The 19,981-nt window shown below is 33.5% G+C and overlaps 1 protein-coding gene across 2 annotated transcripts in view; it reads left to right on the forward strand.

Moving 5' to 3' along the window:
* The first annotated feature begins 8,230 nt into the window (after positions 1–8,230).
* Positions 8,231–19,981, forward strand: part of LOC132719964 (thrombospondin type-1 domain-containing protein 7A-like) — a 45,089-nt gene continuing 33,338 nt past the window's right edge. Inside the window, exons 1-4 of one of the 2 annotated variants that reach the window (XR_009624292.1) lie at positions 8,232–8,487; positions 9,042–9,188; positions 9,946–10,366; positions 10,926–11,546. Coding sequence is in view for 1 of the 2 variants with exons in the window: in XM_060703931.1 (XP_060559914.1) it covers positions 8,274–8,487; positions 9,042–9,188; positions 9,946–10,007 (423 nt within the window). In the remaining variant the exon portion in view is untranslated. Of the gene's footprint in view, positions 8,488–9,041; positions 9,189–9,945; positions 10,367–10,925; positions 11,547–19,981 lie in introns of those variants that run through there. The other variant, XM_060703931.1, reaches the window with a different exon arrangement.

The raw sequence follows: 19,981 nt of genomic DNA on the forward strand, positions 1-19,981 counted from the left end.
TGTGTAGATCATATGGCGACTTTTCAACTTTATTGATGGAGGAAGATCTCAGGTACCCCTTCCGTGCATATTTTCAGGCACGAACTGGCACCTGAATAGAACCATTAGTTCCGTAAGCAGCTAGGGCATTCCTCCAAATGCAAAACCAAGTCTTTAACAGGATTAAAACCCCAGGAGGAAAGGGGAACGGGGTAAATCAAAAACCCTTTAAAATTTTCCGCCAAGGACGCCGCCACCTATTTCCATGTTTCCAAACTGTCATTATTTTATTTTTACACAATAAATGCATTTTTTACAAAATATAAAATGTGTTTTTTAGAGCAAAAATATTATCATTATAATTTAAAATTACATGATTTTTTTTTCTTTTCCCAAAACAACCTTTAAAAACACTTCTTCTTAATTTTTGGGAAAAAATTGTTTTAAAATGGATGACAAATTTGGCTTTTTTAAATACGTCATAAAACATCTAATCTTTGTTTACAGTGAAAAAAACCATACCTGATATTAATCATAATAGTATTATATCATGTTTGCTCATTATGTGTTTAGCTTTTATCATTATATTGAATATCAAAGTAAACAATCCTTACTTGAGTTTAGTTCCTATAAACCTCTAACTATTGGGTAAGAAAATAATTATTTAGTAAAGTTCTAATGCAAGGAGGACATATAGAAATTTGTTGAAAAAATTATCAGATACTGTATAAAAAGGTTTGGTGATAAAAAGAGTAACGACAGGGTTATTTATGAATTTCTTTTTTGAATGATTTTAATAACTTTCCGAGATTTGCCCATGTGCTTTGTCTTGGTTTAATAACAAAGAGAGTACCTTCTCATTTTAACTCAATAGACATGACTGTACATTTATTATTGCTTAAAGTAGTGATTCAATCTGTCGGATTGACGCTTTTTTCTTCTTCTGTTGTCCATAATGTTGAAAATACTTTGATGATACATTTTGAATCCCTTTCCTCGATGAGACCATTTCCTAAATTAATGAAGCAAAAAATGCCAGAAAATTGACCAATTTAAAGGCCAAAAGCAATTTATGGTCTTTCTACATGTTTTTTTAAAAAAATGTATTCAAGGAAATACTAAAGGGCACTAGTAGTTTTCCCGGTTTCCAAGACATGTTAGGATCAAAAGTCCATCAAAAAAATAATAATGGGTAACACCTTTTTACTTTATATCGTAACTTTAAGACAACGTTGTTAACTATAAAACATTCAGCAGCTAAAATGTTTGGTCAAATCCATTACGGCAAATAATTATGTTTGGGCAATGAAAGATTGCCGTCCTTCTTCCCCTTTTCGGTACGTGTAACGTTCGCGTGAAGGGACACGGGCATCGGCCCAGAAGATTTTTAAGACTGGGGACCGGCGAAAAAAAAGAAATGAACCCTTGTGTCTTGCAGACCAGCTTTCCGATGTCCTAACTAAAGCCCGCCAGGGAGTTGTCCCCTTCCTAACAAAATAGGCTTTGGTCGAAGAGATGGATATGCAAGGGTGCGTTAGCCCCTAGCATGGTTAGACGGCTTGAACGGCAGGGCTTTTGCTGGCACCAATAACCCTTGTAAGGGCTACCCTTTCATATTGTCTCAGGAAACTGTAACATGTTACAGGTTACTTTAAGTTCTCATTGACCGCTGTACAGTGACCTTTTTTGCTCAAAATTCATATCTTTGGCTTATACTCCGTGAAAATTTCATTGAGGTAAATTATCACTACTTTGATCTTCAAAATTATTTCTTTAGGACATGACTGGTGACATGTCCGGGGTCCATACTCGACAGCGAAACTCTTTTTATGACTATATCTTATGGGATTTCTCTGTACAAGTTAAATCTGCAGCCTCCAGGTCAGCCCAAAGATACGTTTACTAGCTGGGCTGGAATATTTTTTGGACAGTTTTATGCATAATTGGCAGTAGTGTACTCCCTTTTTAAAACATTTAATTGATAGCATCCTGTTGTTAATCTCCTGACTGGGGGCTTTATAGAGATCTTTATCAGTTAATATGCTTAGATGACTGGAAGGTTAAAGTGCCATACTTGAATAGCTTTGTAGGAGCACATTTGTCTCGGAACACATTTGTCTTACGTAAGACCGATGCGTTCGCATTTGTCCCACGTGAGACAAATGGGACCTCAAATGTCTACCCCAAAACACTCATTTGTGTGACAAATGTGCTCCAATCAAGTTTTTTAAAGGGAACAAAAAGCACATTTTGTCTCATGTTTTTTAAGGGACAGAAAGCACATTTTGTCTCATGTCATTTGTTATGATTATTGTCACATATTTTTCCCACGGTAAATTTTTTTTAGAATCGAGGTTCGCCGTTTTACTTCATTTCATAAATAGGTTTGCAAATGTTTAATATAAAATCTTAAAACAAAAAACCTACATTGAACAATATAATACAATGTATTTTAATACCTCTAATTCAAGAAAATTTGATTGGCTAAACCTGAAGCACGACATTCCTTGGTACAATGGGTTAAAGTGCGATGGCACGATGGTACGAGTGATGAAAACGCGATGGTACGATGGAGAAAACACGATGATACGAACGTGAAAACAACGATTGTATGATGGTGAAACAAACAAATGGTACGATGGTAAAAACGTGATGGTACGATGGTGTAAACACGATGCTACGATGTTGAAAATACGTTAGTAAGATGATGAAACTGCAATGACATTATGATGAAAACGCGATATTATTTTCACCATCAAGTCAACGAATATCGTATTTTCACCATCCTGCCATCGTTTTTCAATTATTAGTACCGTGGTGTTTTCATCATCGCACCATCGCGTTTTCAAATTGTACCCTCGTGCATAGTGGATCAGAGAAACAAAAGTTGTTGCTTATGTCCAAAAACGAAACAACGTAATCAGGCGATGTTTAAACGATACAATATCGTGGGAACTCGTTTCGCATCTCGCTGGAATCTCGCGCCTCGCTTTGCATCTCGTACTTCGACGTGAGACAAGAAAATCCTTCGAGGCCAAATACCGCTAAAAATAGTATTCCTCTTTAATAATCTATATAAAACGGACGTTTTTCGAAGATCTACAAAACAAAGCTAGACTCATTTTAGAGAACAAATCATGAGGTATAATAAAACTGATAAAAGTAGGAGTCATGCATCTCTAAGAAAAATGTCTAGCGTCACATTGTTAACATAAAATCACTTACAATAATCTGCTATGACGTGGAAGAAACCTCCAATATTAAAAAATTTGAATTCACTTTATCAAAGTACAATTTTACCAAAATGTCAAAAAGATATCAATGGATGAAATTTAAACAGAAAATAGCTTAAATTTAGACGTCTGTGGCCATGCTAAGAGAAGAAAATGGTGTCCATTTACGACAAGGCCAGATGGGGCCTCCGCGCTGGGTTCCTTTACCATAGTCAAACCTTTGAAAGCACAGACACGAAGCGATGCGCGATATTTTACCGAGAGACACGACATGAAGAGCGAAAGTTCGACAAAACATGACGTGAGGCAACGATATCTCTACTTTGTACATCTCGTGGTACGAACGGGGATACTTCGACTTGCGAGACTCTCGTGTTAAATACCTCGTGCATCGATTCGTATCTCGTCGGAATTTCCCGTCTCGCCCCGATTATGCGAGGCCGATATTCCATAATTATTGCCATTCCCGGATTATTTTAGGGACTCATACACGTTGTAAGAGCTTTTTTCAAATGGCGGATCTGTCGGAAAATGGCGATATTTTATCTGACCGGAAAACAAAATATGTATGGGATGATTTTCTCATTTTCTTCCTGAGATCATTGAAGTGGCCTCCGTGTCCGAGTGATTTCCGAAAAAAACCACTTCCCCCTAACCTCTATAGGTTCGACACTCCTTTGGGGCGTCTAACTATTCATGCGATGAAGCCCCAAATGCGGAATATGTACTTATCCTCGTGCACACGCAATAACTATCCCTTTAGAAAGTAATAGCTATCGCTGCGCACGTAATAGTATTAGTATCGGATGGCCACGTAAAAAAGCTAATCGCTTGCGCACGTAATGAATAAGAAAATACTTATGTCCCGTTTATGCAAACCGCTATTGATTGCTTAGACTATTTTTTAAAATCATTTATAAAGCTTAAAGCATCCACAATCAATAACGATAAGAAAGGACACTCTGTATATGTGTTTGGGCTCTGGATACTGTACTGGAAGAAATTTTCATTGTGACATTACAGAACAGGATATTCTTTAAGTTAATATGTGACTCCTATGCAGAGGCAGGAAGTGTTTGATTGACCGGAAGTGACCTAAAAACGGTATTATAAATACAGAAAAACACAGGACAATTGTTGATAGCCGGATATGGACGAGCATAATTATTACCTTTTTAGAATTTTCTGAAAGACTGTGAGACAAATCTGCTTTGAGTGTCCTTTCTATTGCTGGTCGAACACATCTGTCTCATTTCCAATTTGTCGTAAACATAAATGTTTACGAGCACATCGGTCACACATCGTGAGACAAATGTGTTCCGAGACAAATGTGCTCCTACATAGCTTGATTTATTTATAAAATAACAGTCACAACTACATGTAGTAGCAAATAGGTGCTTTACGCAGTACAATATGATTTACTGTCTTTGTTTTTCTGTTTTCTTTGCCAAAGCACTTATTAAAATTAATTGAAAAGGAATTAAAAAGGTGTCAAGTTTTATTAAGATTTATAAAAAAAACTGTATAGCTAGATTGTAAGCTGAAATGATTTGTCACATGTTTTAATGATCTTTTCTTCAGGGTGTTGCATTTATATATGTCTTGAATATTCTTAAATTGTAATGTTCTCTTTATATCTAAAACTATAATGGATTCATAGATGGAAAAATTCCTTATTGAATAATAAATAATTATTATAATGAAACGTAAAGAGCTTAAAAATACGCTTTTCGTCTATCATGTTATTTTCTCTCCTTTTTGTCGAATCTACCACCAAAATGTGAGCCACCCACACCCACCCCCATACAACCCTATTTTGTATCTGTCCCTGAACAGTTTACCTGAAGATAAATAACTTTAATACATTGAATAGTTCGCGCTAAGGCCAACAAAGGCAAAATATATTTTAATGTATTTTTTACTATTGTGGAAAAGATTAAAGCTTGTATAAATCCCTTTTTCAAATACTCTGCTAGACTCCTTTTCAGTGTTCAACTGAAATCGGTGCATGGGGGGAGAGGGAGTAAACGGTAACTTGCATTTACTTCTTTCTGGATCTTTAAGTTTCTTCTATTTGGCTTTATAGTTTTCATAGATTGCCATATAATTGTTGCGTTGTATTATTTTTTTTGTTCCATCTATTTGACTTTTTTCTAGTCCTACCTGAATATTGTATAATCAACCTTAGACTATGTGCATCCTTTTTAATGCTTGTCGTTTGCGATATGCAGGTTTCGTCTCGCTCATTATTACGCATCTCGTTAATGGCACACGCATTTTGTTCCATACGCTGCTTTTCACGAGTTGGTACTTACGTGTCACATTGTAAGTCTCGTGATAATCGCCATATCAACATATTTGCGGATGTTTCCGAATTCAAAAATGAAATGATTTCTATATGAGCCGTTGCTTGGGAGTTGACGGTAGTTTAAACTTTCAAGCACCGTCCATAAACTTGATCAGTCAGTCAAAACGTTTTCAATTCTGCCGTTTTATGCGTGTTTAGAGATTCTTGTTTTTATATTATTCACTGTATCGACATTATTATTTACAATGCATTCAACTATATAATCTTCTAGGAGTGTCCCCAATATGTATTTTCAAATGAAATGATTGCTTTATAGCTTGACAGTATTTATTTTAACTGACTATAATTCAAACTGACAGCATTTTATAAAGAAAAAACAACATGTATCTGCAGTGTCTAACCGCATACGTGTACGTACTGATATTTTGCAATTTAGATAGATTTTTCATTTTTCAAAAAAGAAAACATCTTATTTTTACTTCCTTTGTACGTGGATATGAAAATATAAATGATGACACAATCTTGTTTATAGTGTCATATTTGGCTCAGAAAATGTTTATAAATGTTGAATTAAATAAATAAAAAAAACATTTATAAACTATCTTGTAACTTATGTTAATTTTATTATATGGTGAAATTACAAGTGTTTGATATTGCAATTTTTTTACAATTTTTGCAAAAGTATAACACCCTGAAGTTGTTATTGAGAAGGGGAAGAGGTGTCATAATTATACGATTGGTCCTTTCAGTATCCAATCAAAGGTGATGTTATGTTGTTGAAAAGTAATAAGATGACTACAAGATGACTATTGCAGATACATAGATGGAACGCCAAATCATGCCACGTTTGCGACTGTTGTGTCCCAAAATAAATAATCTCGCCGGAAATTACTTTTAGACTGTTCTTCATTCATCCCCTTTCATCTATGATTTTAGAAAGTAATGAGCTGAAAAGATACATATCAACTTTGACCTTGCCAAGCAGAAATCCTTCTTTTTACTGTTTTAATTACAAATATATAATCTAATTCTGTACCTGCGTTGTATAGATCACCAAAAGTATGAAATAAAATTATCATATAGAAAATCTTATCACGAAACTTCATCAATTGGTTTTTCTTTCATGAGATTCTTTAATGCACATTTAATCTGATTTTAAAGACGCCATCACTCATTTTCTCATAATTGAATCTCCTTTTCTTCAGATCGGGGCATATACTACACGTCACGAGGTAACTCTCCACCTTTTTGTATGTCTTGCCTCCATAAAAAAATGTAATTTGTTTATTTGCAATATATACGGGTAGCACAGAGATGTCGTACAATAAATTTATGTGGCCACTATCTGAATTTTGTTGTATTTTTCGCTGTTGTTGTTGTTGTTGTTGTTGTTGTTGTTGTTGTTGTTGTTGTTGTTGTTGTTGTTGTTGTTGTTGTTGTTGTTGTCTTTATTTATTACCTGTAGATCACATAATAAAAGGAAATAAATCCTGCATTTCATCTGTCTGCTTCCGTAAAACTGTTTTATCATGAACAACGGTTTTAGCATAACATATTTCGATATCCATCTCATCATTGATATAGTGATCACCTGTCTTTAGCGGTCATTTCAACTCAGTTCCCTAGCTACCTCACTATATATAGGCATGTTAGAATGTATCTGTGTTACGAAATATATGTTTGATTCTCTTGCCGTTGTACATGGTGTGATGTACATTCAGAAAGTAACACATTACTTTTCGTTACAGTTTATGTCCTTTTCACTCTTAGGTTGCGTCATTGTAGTGTCCTAACTTGTACTGCGATTTGCAATAAGTTGTTGCTTTGTTTATTTTTTTAGGGGTGATGGGGTGTTCGTTTGTTTGCTAACATTGCGCCAAGCTTCCTTATCTCCATTTCTCGATGATGCCCAACTGCTTTTGTATTCATAGTCATATACATCTTGTCGTTTCCAACTACACAGCGACAATAAATATCGTATTAACGGTGTGATTATGTTTACAAATTTGTTAGCTTATTTGTCTTGCTTTCTTCTTATGTTCATGCCTGTTTTGCCTGTAACGTTTCCTCTTTATGTCCCTTGTCCTTCCCTATTTCAATCCTGCTTTGATCCCTACACCCGTATCTGCCTTTGTATTCAGTAACTTATTGTCCGTTACTATGCGGTGTCCATATGTACTTTAGGGATCAAGGTTTTGACTTTGTAGTGTGGAGGCTGATTTCTTAAACACTGGTCCCTTCTTAAATCTTTTTTTTTATTCATGTTGTATTTCAATAATTTATATGTTTCATGATCTGTTCAAACAGTTATTCATCAGAAATCTATAGTGCATTTTTTTTCGCATCCGGACCAACACCAAATAAAAAAAACCAAATCATCATAAGACTTAAATACCCCAATTGTATTAACATATAACATTCCTATAGAACCTTATAGAAATGCGGATTTTCCGACTTGTTGAATTGCTTAAACCTTCAAAAATTAGGCTGCACTTGTGTTTGCAATTGAATATTTTTTTCTGATCGTTATTATTGAATCGATTTTTTCTGTTTGTTTGTTTGATGTTGTTGTTTTTGTTTTTTTTGTTTTTTTTAGTAATGAAATTACATACCGATTATGAAATATTAAAGTTCTTCCTAGATTCACTTCATGGTAACTGATCAAGGTTTATATTAGGTTGAGTGTGGCTATATAAAGGGTTATCCAAAAGCCAATCAGTTAGATTGAGACTCTTCCTGAAAATCAAACAAATATGGTTTCATATTGTTCGATAGTATTTTTGCTTTTCTTATGTCTTATGGTCAGTGATGCTTTCCTATTTTGGAATAGAAAGGTAGATTGTAGTGTAAGTCAATGGTCGTCTTGGAGTTCACCGACCAGTGCGGGACAGCAGACTAGAATTAGACGGATTATGCGTTATCCTCAAAATGGCGGCCAGCCATGTCCACACCTTTCAGAGACAAGGGGTACTTTTGTTTCCTTTTTTTTTGTCACACATATTAATTTATGTAAATATTTTGCATGTCATTGTTTATTTGTTTGTTTGTTTGTATTTATTTATTTATTTATTTATTTATTTATTTATTTATTTATTTATTTATTTATTTATTAATTTCTAAGACACAACTTAGATGTCGATTATCATTCAATATTTTTAAAATTCATGATTTTATCAGATATGAAAAGTTGTATTTGTTTCCTTTCCTTTTTAAACATTTATGTATTTATTATTGTTACAAGGTTTTTATCTCTGCTCTGACATGCTAAAGCATATATATAAGTTCTTAATGTACAATTTTGTTTGAATTAAACACCTTTTGATTTGTTGTACTTTGCCTAATACAAATGCAATTTACCTAACTATTGTCGAAACAAAAAGGTATTGGTTTATTCAAATAACAATTTTGGGGGGTTTTGTGGTTGTCGAACAATTTCTGTATAAATGGATATACGTTTTGCAAAATTTGTCTTCAAATCAAGTAAAGATGTTTAAAGCTCATGAAAATGTTCTCGCATTTAGATCCAAATTCGGATTGTACAGTTTCACCTTGGTCGACATGGAGTGCAAACTTTGGGTTTGGACAACAATCACGTGTCAGAACTGTTATAACTCAACCTACTGGAACCGGAAAACAGTGCCCAGTTCTTGAGGAAATCAGATACACTGGTAAGTCATTGATATTCTTTGAGATCCCGGCATTTTTTTCAAGTATTTGCATAGAGAACCCCGCTCCAGAGTGTAGTATTTCATTCCGAATTTGCTATAAACTGGGCCTTTCAACCTCATAAAAATGTGAATATTTCGTGTTTATAGTAAACTCCGGCATCAGAGCACCATGGCCAAGATAATGTATGCAAGAACAACTTTTTAAGATGTAATTTAGTGACACATTAAAGGTAATTCGTGCATGCATAATTTTGTCTCGCTTCTCTACCTTTCTATTTTGTCGAATTATAAGTTCTCAGCAGCCGTGTATATTGATTATATAAACGCAACGGTTATCGCGATTACATTTTATTAAATATTTCCTTTATTTTTAAAAAATTAGTGTGTGTTAAACACATGTAAAATAAGACAAAAACTAGAATTTTCGGTAGAATAAAAAAAGTAGCTTTTCTGATTTACACAAACATGCAATCTTTAATGGCTGCATTATGACTGTTTTCCGCTGAATAAATTGAACTTGACGCTGTCACCTACTAAGTAGATAAACTTGAATTAAAACAAAATCTAAAATGATACAGAAAACTTAAAGAGGCGACTGGCCAAACCATAGATTGACCTTACTAACTACTGGTATTAAATGGTAATGGTCGAAATCGGGAAATTAATCAACAGAATATAACACTGCTTTTAAACGGCGCTGTAGTAACACTAAACAAATTCCAAATACATAACAATGACATACAAACATATTTTTCAGGTACAGTTCCAAGCGTAAATGTTACGGCAAAGAATATTCAAGACTTCTTTGCTCGGCCAAATGGGAAAGCTTTTAAAAAAAAACCCAAGTCAAGATTTGCCTAGAGATTTAGTGATCATTATGGACAGTTCTGGTAGTATTGGCAATGTTGACTTCCAAGTTGCAAAAGATCAAACCAGCAAACTAATTGGATTATTATGTCCTAATTCACCGTTTGATAAGATTGCCGGGTCCCCCTATCAATATAACCAAGCCGCCATGTTGACATTCTCAACGAATGTGGCTGAAAACTTTGATTTTAGTACCTACAGTACCACAGTGAGTATTCAGAGTGCGTTAAAAAGGGCCAAATATGTCGGAGGAAGTACATATACCAACAAAGCGTTCGATCAAGCAGTGGGTCTTTTTCAACCGAGCAAAGGTACTGTTATTCTACGTTACTTTATCAATTGTTTCTATATCTTGGTGCTGAATGATATGTATCAGTAAAATATACAATTATTGAAAGCGTGAGAAAAATACGTAAAAAGTTGTACGGGACTCATTATGCATGGTCCTGTGTAAACATTAAAGCATAAAAAAATCTGATGTCGATAATTGTTTTACATTGCAAATATTGTATATCAAAACGAATCCATTTCTTTTAATTCTGAAATAGTATTAACAATGTCAAAATAACATTTGTCAAATTACGGACTTCAGAGTTTTCAACTAAAAGTTCAAAGTAACAAGAAGTTCATGAGAAACAGAACACGTAAAAGAAATAATGAAATAGGTCGACATATGTCTTCAAAATTTACAGACTGTTTAAACAGGTACTTGTCTGTCACTGCATTACCTCATACTGATTTCGCTGCACTCTTCGTTGATCAGTTAGATTACAGATAAGGTTATAATCTTCTTTTCTTTACTAATAGAATACTTCACAAGGCATATTATACAATGTTAATATCTTCAATATTAAAAGGAAATGTTTTCAGGTGTAAGAGATGGAACACGTGCAAAACGCGAGGTACTTATTCTGACTGACGGATTGTCTCACAATCGAACGAAAACTCTGGCTGCGGTTGAAAGACTTAAACCTGTGGCGGACATATACGGTCTTATGATAGGCAGCATCTCATCGGATGGGATGGATGAGCTTACACAATATGTGTCTTCACCGATAAATGAACATTTGTTTTATGCCCAAAATTTACAAATACTAAAAGATTTAGTATCATATATTACAAACGCGAAGCTGCAGTTTGGTGCAAATCGGTGTGCACCTTTTAATCCGTAGTACCCTTATGGCATTTTTAAGCAGCATTACTCCATACTAATTTTTGTGAAATTTACAGAATGTTTTCAATTAGGAAATATCATCGGTCTTAGCGGTGTTTATCGGCTATTTATCACCGGTTTGGAGTTTTGATGCGAAAGAATTGACCATGAAAGCCGTAGGCCTAAGTGGTTAGTTTGTTCACATCAAAACGACAAAACCGGTGTTATATAGCCGATAAACACCACTAAGACCGATGTTATTTCGATTCTAACAAGATAAAATAAGGAAGATCACTAATGTTATTTCTTTCACTGAATTTATTGCACGAGTTAAATATATAATTTGTATTTGACGTCACGTCAAAATATAAAAACGGATAAAACTTACGTCCTTCAATGGATTGTATTGTGTTAACATCAGTGCCCCATTGTTTGAACTGACGTCTGCGTTTATGAATGACTTGTTCACTTAGAATGACGTCATAACGCTGCTTACGGATTGGCGCCGTTTTGTCAAAATATTTATTAACTGATATGGATCAAATATGTGGCGTTAGTGTAAATGAGATATTAATTTGGTATTGTATGAATAGAAAACATTATAAGAATGAAACAACTATAAATAAAAATGCTTTTTTATTATTGCTTTAAAAGGGTATATAGTCTATAGTGCAAAATCACGTGGAGTGTTAGAATATAACTAGTAAATATATTTGTCAAATGAACATATTAAGTAATATTACGTATGGTGGGGTATTTGCACACCGCTTAAAATACATCTCTTAAAATGTGTGATATTAGCAGAAATAGTATATTCTCTGATTGTAATGGGAAGAGATCACGATTTAAAAGAGTTAAAGTAATTAATATCGTGCATATAAAATGTAAAGGTTTCGACATATTTTATTTGATGTTGTTGTTGCTTTGTGTGGGTGTTTTTGCTGGGATTTTGGGTCCTGTGTGTGCGTATGTGTGTGCGTATGCGTGTGTGTGCGTGCGTGCATGTGTGCGTGCGTGCGTGCGTTGGCGTGTGTGTGCGTGTGCGTGTGTGTGTGTTTTTTTTTTCTTGTTGATTTTGTTTTATTGTTGTTTTTTCTCGAGGCCTTTTTTGTCGTTATTCGTTTAAAGCTTTTAAAAGGAAACCAAAGAATATTACAGGAATCAAAACTAAAACTGGTACTGGTATAATGATCCGTCATCGCACTGAATCAATATCTTAGATATTTGATTAAATGAGCCGCATCACGACAAAACCAACATAGTGCGTTTGCGACCAGCATGGATCCAGACCAGCCTGCGCATCTGCGCAGTCTGATCAGGATCTTTGCTGTTCGCTGCCAGTTTCTCCACTTGTAATAGAGTTGGTAAGCGAACAGCATGGATCCTGATCATTTATATACAATACCAAATATATCTGTACTAATACATAGCCTGAGAAATTATATAAGACGCGCCTAACGTCTTGCCAAATATATTTTTTCTCCAGTTATGCACTTGTCCAAATACGAGTAAATCCACGTATTGTACAATTCATGTTAAATAATTTTTAATGTTAATCAGCGTCGACCATTCTCTTCTAAGCGTTTACTATTGTTTTAGATGTCTTTATTAAAAAGCGTGTATAATTGGCTTCATTTGTGCCATTGTTTTTACTTATATCAATGTTAACCATTTGTTTATCAGTATAATATATCATTGTAAATATGCAAACTGGGATATATATTCAATAAAACTTGAAATTGAAACCATTTCTTGTCTTGAATGTCTCCTCAAATCAGCGTTAACCATTGCTTTAATGTCTTTAATGTCTTTATTAATCGGCGATTATCATGCATTTTTCAGCTTGTTAAATGATTTTCAAAATCTTTATTAATCAAATTAAATTATCAAATTGTTGTTTTATTGTTTCTTCCCTTTATTTGTAAGTAGAAGAAGGTTCTTATGGACTGTGTATTTCAGTATCACTTTCCGAGAAAAAAATAATCCATTCGGCGCCGGCACCAAATTAGTTTACCTTTTTGTTAAGTTTTTGTTTCGTCATTAACACAGGTAAATATGCACCACATGTTAAACGTATGTGACACACATGTTTTACATATGGTAGAAACATATGGTTTCTCAAAAAAAAAGTACCCCATATGTTTTACATATGGTGCAGACACATCTTTTTCATATGTTTTTCATATGGATACACATGAATAACATATGTTTTTCATATGGTAGGAAACAGTGTTTCTCCAAGAAAAGGACACTGTATGTTACATTTATGGTATAGAAAGTATATGTTTTTCATTACAAATGGCTAATTGTGTTCAGAAATTGATTTGCCTGAACATGATAATTCATAAGAATTTAACAAATGTTCTGCACCATATGTAAAACATATGGGGTACTTTTCTTGGAGAAACCATATGTTTCTACCATATATGTAAAACATATGTGTCACATACGTTTAACATGTGGTGCATATTTACCTGTGTAGGATCTTCGATATTTGTCCGTGGATGAGTTCTACATGTTACACGCATTTATAGACCAAAACATTAAACTGTCTATTAAAGCAAAGTACATTGACCAAAAAAATCATATTTTGTATGCAGATGCACACTGGTAACTGTAATATGTTAACGTTAGGTCAAACATTCAAAGGCCAAGGTCATAATGAACTTTGTTAACGTTTTGAATTATTCTTTGTTGATAGTTAATAGCTTAAATTATGTACTTAAAAAATGTACTTAAAACTTAAAATTTGTTAAACAAGTAAAATTTGAAAAATTGTGCCTGCTCAGTATTTAATTGGTTGAGCCTGTTCTAAACGGCCCCTGTGTTAAATGAAAGCTATTTACACTAAGGTCCACGCCCGCAAACTCTGATATAAGCAGAATACATATACACTTTGTAAAGCTTGTTGTTGTGTTTTTAAAATTACCATTCTTCCATATTTTTCTTGTATGGCCACATTGTTAAAAATCCAAATGTAACCCCATTTTTATCACCATAATCATAAAATTTTATATTTGCCAATATTTACCCTAGAAAGGGCGAGCAAATTTATCATTTACAGTTTGATTTCCGACTGAACAAGTATCCTTGACAGACACACCTATACCAGCGGCAACTAACCATCCCACCAAACAGGGTTCTGTGGAATTGAGCTTTGCGCTCACAGTGGTCAGCCGGAAATGGCGAGATATGAGTTAAAATGACCATTTAGTGTTCGATTTTCGGCTTAACGACGGAAAAATACCATAGAATTTCCGACAGACACACCTTTACCAGTCGGAAGCGGATTCTGACTAGCCGGAACAGTAAAAAAAACAAGACAATACAAAATATGTACCGGCTGCTTCACTGTTTGGCTTACTTCACGAAAATCTATGTTTAAAAAGGTATACATGTACTTGGAAATGATAAAGGTAATTTACGTCCATTAAAAAAATTACATTGTCAAAGAAAGTTAACTTTTATATGAAACACTTTAAATATAAGCACATTCAACTGCTGAAATGTTGGTCTATCTTACGAATACTACAGAAAATCGTATATACTGATAGTATAATTTTGTTTGTTTGTTTTTGGGTTTTACGTCACATCGACACAGTATAGGTCATATCGCGACGTTCCAGCTTTACTGGTGGAGGAAGACCTCAGGTGCCCTTCCGTGCATTATTTCAGGCACGAACGGGTACCTGAGTAGAACCACCGACGTTCCGTAAGCTAGCTGGATAGCTTCCTCACATGAAAGAATCCAAAGTCCCTGTCGGGATTCGAACCCAAAGAGGTGAGGGGCAAGTGGTTTGAAGTCAACGACCTTAACCACTCGGCCACGGACGCCCCCTGATAGTATAATAAGTATGCAACTGATAGAAAATAGATAATGATATCCCCTTGAAATTTTAATAATTTTGTCGGAACGAAAAGAAATTAATGAAGAAGACTCCATCGTATAATGTTTTTTTTTCTCTTTTTGCCGTATAGGTTGTAGCATAGAAGTAGAGTAGCCGGTGGTCGTGTTGAAAAATAAGACACAAAACACAACTCTTTATAAAATTTTCATAAAACTAAAAAAGATAATTTAGTATTTCATAAATTTGGTATTATATTTTCGTTAATTTCTTTTATAACATGTCTTAAATGTCATTTTGTTGTTAGAAGGCGTCAGTAGCATTACATCTGATATTAAATACATGTATGTCTATGTCTGAAAAATAGAAGATCATTATCACATATGCATGGTAACATTTAAGCTGTATTGATATAAAATAATGATAATATTCATCATTAGTAGTAGTAGCAGTAGTAGTGTTATTATTATTATTATTATCATTATTATTATTATTATTATTATTATTATTATTATTATTATTATTTTCTCTCACAAAAAAACGTCTTAAAGATAATAAATATGCATGTTGTGAAAGCAAATAGACGTATGTTGTTAACTGAAAAGACAAATAATTACTGTACTCACTCATTTTTTCCCTTTTTTACTGTTGCTATAATCGTGTACCCTTTTAAAAGTTTACCAATACCTGCAAAGAATTTTTGGAACTTTAAACTAACCCCTCGAAGTACTCAAGAACAGAACTTATCATAGTTAGGCTACTTTAGAAAAACTAAATGATTTATCTACAATTTTCTTCATATCTTGTCGCAGTTGGATTTGTTTTGTTAGCCCAAATACATATGCATTCCCCAAGAAAGGGCTCCAGAATCGACTAACCGACACCTGTATGCAATTACACTGTGATATTTTGATAGTCATTGTTAGTCATAGTCATTTGCATGTGCCAAATTTTTTAACAAGTCAAAAATGCATAATAATAAGTTGTTGGATTTTAAGTTGTTGTTGTTTGTTTTTTTTTTGCGAATATTTTAATGGTATAATTATAATCTTTATCTTAACCATTAAGTATCAAAATCACATATGACATTATCTTGAAACGACATTTTTTCAGAATAATCAGTTTCATGTTTTATGACTCCTGAAAAACAGCTATGTCATATTGAGACATCAACTTTGCAATAAAAATAAATGATAATTAATAAATGAATACAAGCATAATAGTGATTTGCAAGCAGAAGATTTTTCCGAAAAGAAATAATGTCCGGTGTCAATTTGTTTATATACCCATTAATGACATAAAAATAATTGTCAAAATCTTTACTATTTTTTTTTTTTTTTTTTTTTTTTGTTCAATTTTGCAAAATCGTTTTCATACAGTGCGAATACCAATAACTGATAAAAGTATTCTCGAATTAAAATTCAGCGGATTGTAAAGTAACAGCTTGGTCGACATGGAGCGCAAACTTTGGGTTTGGACAACAATCGCGAGTAAGGACCGTTGTAACACAACCAATTGGATCAGGAAAACAATGCCCAATCCTTGAGGAAATCCGATACACCGGTTAGTCTAATATATAGGCCTAATTTATAAGTACACGCTTGACATAATTTTTTTTCATATTGAATATAGTCATTTGTTAGCAAAAGATTCAGTAATAGAAATCCAACTTCTAGTTTCCAATAGATAGCCCATCTTTATCGTTTTGTTACGCAAACAAATGACAATGGTGAATTTTCCCTACTTTGTCAAAAATCTCATGCTGCAGTTTTTCTTGCTTCATCAGCAATGGATAGTCTGAAAATAAAAATGGAAAATGGATCAGTCCAGCCTCCTTTTTTCACTATTTTAATTCTTCTGCATACCATTCGAACTGAAGAGCTGATACATGAATCAAACGTGACATGTTTGGATGAACACTACTAAACATTTTACTAATCAACTGAATTATCATACAACCAACTAAAACTTTAAATATAGCAACTATAAATATTTAGAAGCCCAAATATTCCTTTCAATTTCATGTATATAAAATCATTTAAAGTAAAGCTAACATTTCACAATTTTAAATCAAAACATAAATGTCAAATTGGCTGAATATTTGTTTTTCTTCAGGTAATATTCCGAGCGTTAATGTAAGTGCAAAGAATGTTCAAGACTTCTTCGCTCGGCCAAATGGGCCAGCTTCCAAACCAGGCCCACCTATATCGCAGACTCCAGATTTGCCAAGGGATTTAGTGATCATCATGGACAGTTCTGGTAGTATTGGTAAAGCTGAATTTCAAGTTGGAAAGGAGCAAACAAGCAAGCTTATTGGTCTGCTGTGTCCAAACTCCCCATTTGATAAGATTGCCGGGTCTCCTTATGACCAAGCCGCCATGGTGACGTATTCATCTGATGTAGTCACAAACTTTGATTTCAATACATACAGTACCACAGTCGGTATTCAGCATGCAATTATGCGTGCCGTGTATGTAGATGATATTACAAATACCCATAAAGCGTTTGATCAAGCAAGGAGTCTATTTCAGCCGAGCAAAGGTAATGTAAAAATATTTACGTTTTATCATCGAGCATTATTTCGTATATTTCTAAATGATTGAAGTGTATGAATAAAATTGAAAAAATGAGGGTTTTAAAGAAATAAACGATGTTAAGCATTTCGGTTTATTTATGTCATTCATGACGTCATTTGATAATGCTGATAAAACAAAATAAGAAATAACAGTATTTTTAGCATTTTTATTATGTTGTTATATGTTCTGAAACGATTAAACAAGGTCCAAAACGTGAAATCAAGTGCCTGTCCATTCAGTGTCTCTTTCTTTATAGTAAGATAAGGTTCAGTTCTAATCTACTTTCCTGCAATGAGTATGTACTTAACAAGGATGCTTGTTTAATTTCAAACATCACATTTTTCAGGTGTTAGAGATGCAACAAGGGCTAAACGCGAGGTACTTATTCTGACTGACGGAAGGTCTACCAGTCAAGCAGAAACTCTGGCTGCGGTTGAAAGACTTAAACCTGTGGCGGACATATACGGTCTTATGATAGGCAGCTACTCGTCGTCTGGGATGAATGAACTTACACAGTATGTGTCACCACCAATAAATGAACATTTGTTTTATATAGAGAATTACCAACAACTGAAGGATTTATTAGTCTCAATTGAAACCGAGAAGAAACGTGCTGGTGCAAGTTGGTGTGCACCGTTTAATCAGTAATATCCAAACAATATTTTATGTGGCAATTTTAAGGTTATTGAAAGTTTGAAACGTGTTATACATCGTATAAATTGTTAAAATAATGTCTAGTGAACACTTAACAGTTGATTAATTCACATTTTTAATGATTAAAGTAAATTTAATGATAATATATAGCATAACATGTCTATGGCAATGTCTACGGCTTTGATTGACCACTTATAAGTTTGTTTTAGCAGATTGCAAACCTTTTGACATTTACAATACAGTTTGTAAAGATGCATTTATAACAAAAACCCATATTGCATCAATTAAATTTGCATAAATATATCCATTACTATGAAGAATTGCATCCAAAATAAAGATATAAGACAATACATATTTATCAAAGAACTGTATTAATTATTGTGTACCAGAGCCTTTATTGTCTTAATTAATCAGCGTATACCATTTTATTTATTAATCAGCGTGCATTACATTCGTTATTGTCTTTATCAATCAGCATATACCATTTTCCTTTTGTAACCTGCGTACACCACTTTGGTTATTAATCAGTGTACACTATAGTCTTTATTATCTTAATTAATCAGCGTATACCATTGTGGCTTTAACCATCGTGCACCACTTTCATTATTGTTTTTTATAAATCAGCGTATATAGAGGATATTCAAGTTTTTTCTATAAATACAGAATTTATTTTCACCGAGTGTTATGAAAATAAATATGTCTCGAGTGGCAGTAGCCACGAGTGAAATATTATAATTTTCTTAATAGAACAAAACTTGAATTTTCTGTTAATTATGTACCTTTTCCCATTTATTTTTAACCTGGTGAATAAGAAAGATTCCCATTTATTTTTTTAGTATTGGCTCAATTTCGAAGAATGTAGTCCGGCAAGATACCATTGGAAATACGGAAGATATGTTTCACTGCAGTGAAAAATAAATTTTTACAGTGAAAATACAGAAAATAAAGATATGCAATTTATTGCATCAGCATATCTCAATATTTCATTCATAAGTATATAATAAACTATTTTCTTTATTATTTAGCATGCATCACATTTATTTATTGATATGCTTGCACTATTGTCTTTATAATAATCAACTTGCACCACCATTGCCATTATAAATCAGCGTGTACATTTTTCTTTGCTAATGAACATCATTTATTATTGCTCTTATTGATCAACGTCAATGTGCATCTTTGTGTTATTGTCTTTATTAATCATTTGCTTTTGTCTATAATCAGTGTGCGTCATTATCGAAATGTCTTTAATAATTAAATTGTAGTATCACATTTAACGTACAGATTGTTTTTATTGTGACTTCCATTTTGTGCTGGTTTTGTGTGTGTGTTTTCTGGATAGATAAGAACTTTTATATGTATCAGTATAAACTTACAACTCGAAGTCAGCTTTTCAGAAGGCAAGAACTCTCGAGAGCAATAAACAAAACATGTTTTACTGAACGGTTCAAATACATGTGTCCTTAGATTTATTCCGGATTCTTGGAAACAATGCATTATCTCCATGTAAAAGAATGTGTGAAATAATGGGCAAAACAAACTATTCTTTTCAACTTTTAGTCATTGTATATATTCTATGTGATATCATATCTAAATGACCATAATAACCGATATCTAACATAATTATACACCATGTTTATAAATGCATGCGTTAATCTAACAGTAACATTAAAATTAGCATTCTGATATACATTATAA

Source organism: Ruditapes philippinarum, unplaced genomic scaffold (assembly GCF_026571515.1).
Source record: "Ruditapes philippinarum isolate M1 unplaced genomic scaffold, ASM2657151v2 ctg962_1_1_1_1, whole genome shotgun sequence".
In the NCBI taxonomy this organism is placed as follows: Eukaryota; Metazoa; Mollusca; class Bivalvia; order Venerida; family Veneridae; genus Ruditapes; species Ruditapes philippinarum.